Below are 3520 nucleotides of genomic sequence, written 5' to 3'. Positions count from 1 at the left end.
TGCTCACACCTAATCTCCTATTTTCATGAACAACCCTAATGCTCACACCTAATCTTCTTATATATTAAAGTTAACCTGTAAGCCCTAATTTTAACCTAAACCCTATTGCATAATTTTACTGTTTTAACCCTAATGCTCACACGTAATCTCCTATTTTCATGAACAACCCTAATGCTCACACCTAATCTTCTCATATATTAAAGTTAACCCGTAAGCCCTAATTTTAACTTAAACCCTATTGCATAATTTTACTATTTTAACCCTAATGCTCACACCTAATCTCCTATTTTCATGAACAACCCTAATGCTCACACCTAACCTTCTTATATATTAAAGTTAACCCGTAAGCTCTAATTTTAACCTAAACCCTATTGCATAATTTTACTGTTTTAACCCTAATACTCACACCTAATCTCCTATTTTTATGAACAACCCTAATGCTCACACCTAATCTTCTTATATATTAAAGTTAACCCGTAAGCCCGAATTTTAACCTAAACCCTATTGCATAATTTTACTGTTTTAACCCTAATGCTCACACCTAATCTCCTATTTTCATGAACAACCCTAATTCTCACACCTAATCTCCTATTTTCATGAACAAAGCAAATCGGCATCGCTTTATTTCCCCTATTTCTTCAAAACAAATCGCCCTATTTCTTCAACAAAACAAATCGCCCTATTGGAATAAAAGGGTTTTGAAAGATTATAGCAACATTTTTTTTTGTTAATATTACACTTTTCATCCAAATTAGAACTTAACTCTCTTTGTTAAATATCTACCACAAAATGCACCAGAATTTTGCAATCTATATAAACAGGTAGAAGAAACATTTCAACAAACAGTTAAAGGGTATCATTTACGGTAAAGGCCAAATATTCGATAAAAGGAAAATTATTTAAATAAAACATTTTACATGTTGAGGTTAAGAATGAGCTGTTTTTAGGTACATAATATAATATTAACATATAATTTTTACAAAAGAATGAAGTAACATTTTGTCAAAAAAAAAAAAGATGAAGTAACAAACCAATAATATAACATTGACATATAATTTTAACAAAAGAATGAAGTAACACACAATTGATAAAAATTAATACTTTTAAGATGAATAAGTGTGGTGTCTGAGGTTCGAATTCCAACATCTGCATATATTTGGGACCACATATTTCATTCTCTTTGATATGCATTGAGATTTGTTTTTGTCTACTACATCTACAATGTATATGTCCGGTGCGATAGCACGGGTGGAAAGTCTAGTTATTTCTTTATTTTTCTTGGCTACATGCTCCTCAATTTATTAATGGAATAATTATATTTGTCCACCTTTTTCTTTTCATACATTGATTTATGTGATTTTTTCCATTATCTCTTTTCTTATAACATCAACAACATATTACATATATCATTTTACTCGCTTTGTTTCTTTCTCTCTCTTTTTTTTTTTTTGGTATATGTTTCTTTCTCTCTCTAACGTAGTATGATTTGAGTGTTCAAAAATTATTTTTCTTACTTAATTTTTTTTTTTTATCATTTGCTTTATTAATTAGACATGTCTTCAATTTGAAGAAGTAAAAAATTAAAGTAGAATTATTTCTGAAGTCCAAAAACTCTAGCTCAATTTACGAAATGTCAAAATAGTAAGAGCTTATTTCTTAAGTTTGTTCACATATTTAATTTTTTATTTTTGTAATTTTAAATTTATATTATATCAATATAATATATCAATTTGAATGAATGTTGTTTGTTATTTTTGTACAAAAATAAAAACTAATCAGATGTTGTAAGGGAGGCTCGAACCCACAAAAATACTCATTTGATTTATCTACCACAAAAATCAAGGGATTAACAAATAAATTACTTAATAGATGGTAGGGCTAGGCAATGACGATCCCATAGCATCCTTTTACTTTTGTTAATAAATGACGTGGCAACATATAAGAAATTCAATTTGAATAATAACAATAATTAAATAACAACGAAAAGGGGTAACAATAATGCATAATATATGCAAGATCATGGTTCAGACTTTACACTACTTGACGAAAAAAATAAAATAACAAGGGAACGTTTTTGTCGTTAATTTCAAGCTATCTCTATAAATTGTCGCATCCTATAATCAACTAATGCAAGTCGAAGCTAATATTCACAGAAAACAATTAAAGTTGTTCTTTCTTTCAATCAAACAATGGCTTCTGTTAAGCTTGCTTTGGCTGTCATCTTTCTTGCTGCATTCAGTTTGTATTTTAACTTTTCTTCTCACCAATATATACCATGCTCCATGCATTTTTTATTTTTCTATGTTAGAAACACATGAGAAATTAATCAAAATCAACTCCTAATTACTGAAGTAACATTTTAAATACTTTTATATTATGTACATAATATAGAAGTTGTTGTCACGAGTTCAAGTCCTGGAAACAGTTTCTTGTGTAAAAACAAGGTAAGGCTGTGTACAATACATCAAATAGTGGGATCCCTTCCCAAACCCTGTGTATGTGGAGGAAGCTTTAGCGTACCGGATTGTCCTTTTTTTTTTTATAGGGTTAATGGTGCTTTACCCTCCTGTAATATAGGTCATTTTTTGTTTTCCCCCTGTAAAATATTTTTTTTGATTTACCCCCTGTAAAATATATTTTTTTTGGAATACCCCCTAATAGGTCATAAAAAAACGACTTTATTATTTTACTTTTTTTAGAATTTTTTCATTTTTTTATGACCTATTAGGGGGTATTCCAAAAAAAAAAAAAATTTTACAGGAGTAAATCAAAAAAAATATTTTACAGGAGAGAAAACCAAAAATGACCTATATTACAGGGGGTAAAGCACCATTAACGTACATAATTAAACCATATCAATTGTCATATGTTGCATACAAGCATGTGTAAGTATGTGCTTGTATTTGTTCCAACTTAACTTTAACTGACTGACTCTCTCATTTTCAGTCATATTTCCGATGAAGAAGGTAGAAGCATGTTCAGGTGGCCTTTGTTCTGTATTTGACAAGAACTTCCCTCGTTGCGAAGAGAACCCAGATTGTCAATGTATCCCTTGGGGAATATTATACGGAAATTGCATATACCTTCCTACCAAGGAATCTATTGTAAAGGTGGTCGAAGAACACCCAAACCTATGTCAATCTCATGTCGAATGCACCAAAAAGGGAAGTGGGAGCTTCTGTGCTCGTTATCCCGATTCTAAAAATCATATCGGCTGGTGTTTTACCTCTAACGCTGAAGCAGAACGCTACTTCGAGGTTGGCTCTAACCCTGCAATAAACAACTTCTTCAAGAATATGATCTCTAACTCCAATGAAAAAGGATTCTTGAAGATGCCTGTAGAGATTTCCACTTGATATATCATGCATCAACATACTACTTTTAATAAAGGAATCTTTGTTTCCAACTAATCAGTTGGTTTTCTTAGATATCCATCTGAATTTAAATAAGTGTAGCATGTTCATGAGTGTGTGACTAATATATGTCATCACTGTGTAATATAAAGTAAGGTTACCATTCT

The 3520-nt window shown here is 30.7% G+C and overlaps 1 protein-coding gene across 1 annotated transcript; it reads left to right on the top strand.

Annotated features, from left to right (window-relative positions):
* Window positions 1–2144: 2144 nt before the first annotated feature.
* Window positions 2145–3520, top strand: LOC11427590 (albumin-1). Its single transcript, XM_003622486.4, has 2 exons — window positions 2145–2238; window positions 2947–3520. The coding sequence occupies exons 1-2, from the start codon at window positions 2190–2192 to the stop codon at window positions 3354–3356; spliced, it is 459 nt and encodes a 152-aa protein (XP_003622534.1). The 5' UTR covers window positions 2145–2189; the 3' UTR covers window positions 3357–3520.

The sequence above is a fragment of the Medicago truncatula genome, chromosome 7 (genome assembly GCF_003473485.1).
Source record: "Medicago truncatula cultivar Jemalong A17 chromosome 7, MtrunA17r5.0-ANR, whole genome shotgun sequence".
Taxonomy (NCBI): domain Eukaryota; kingdom Viridiplantae; phylum Streptophyta; class Magnoliopsida; order Fabales; family Fabaceae; genus Medicago; species Medicago truncatula.
The sequence above is the reverse complement of the archived record's forward strand: the minus strand, read 5'-3'. Positions and strand labels throughout refer to the sequence as shown.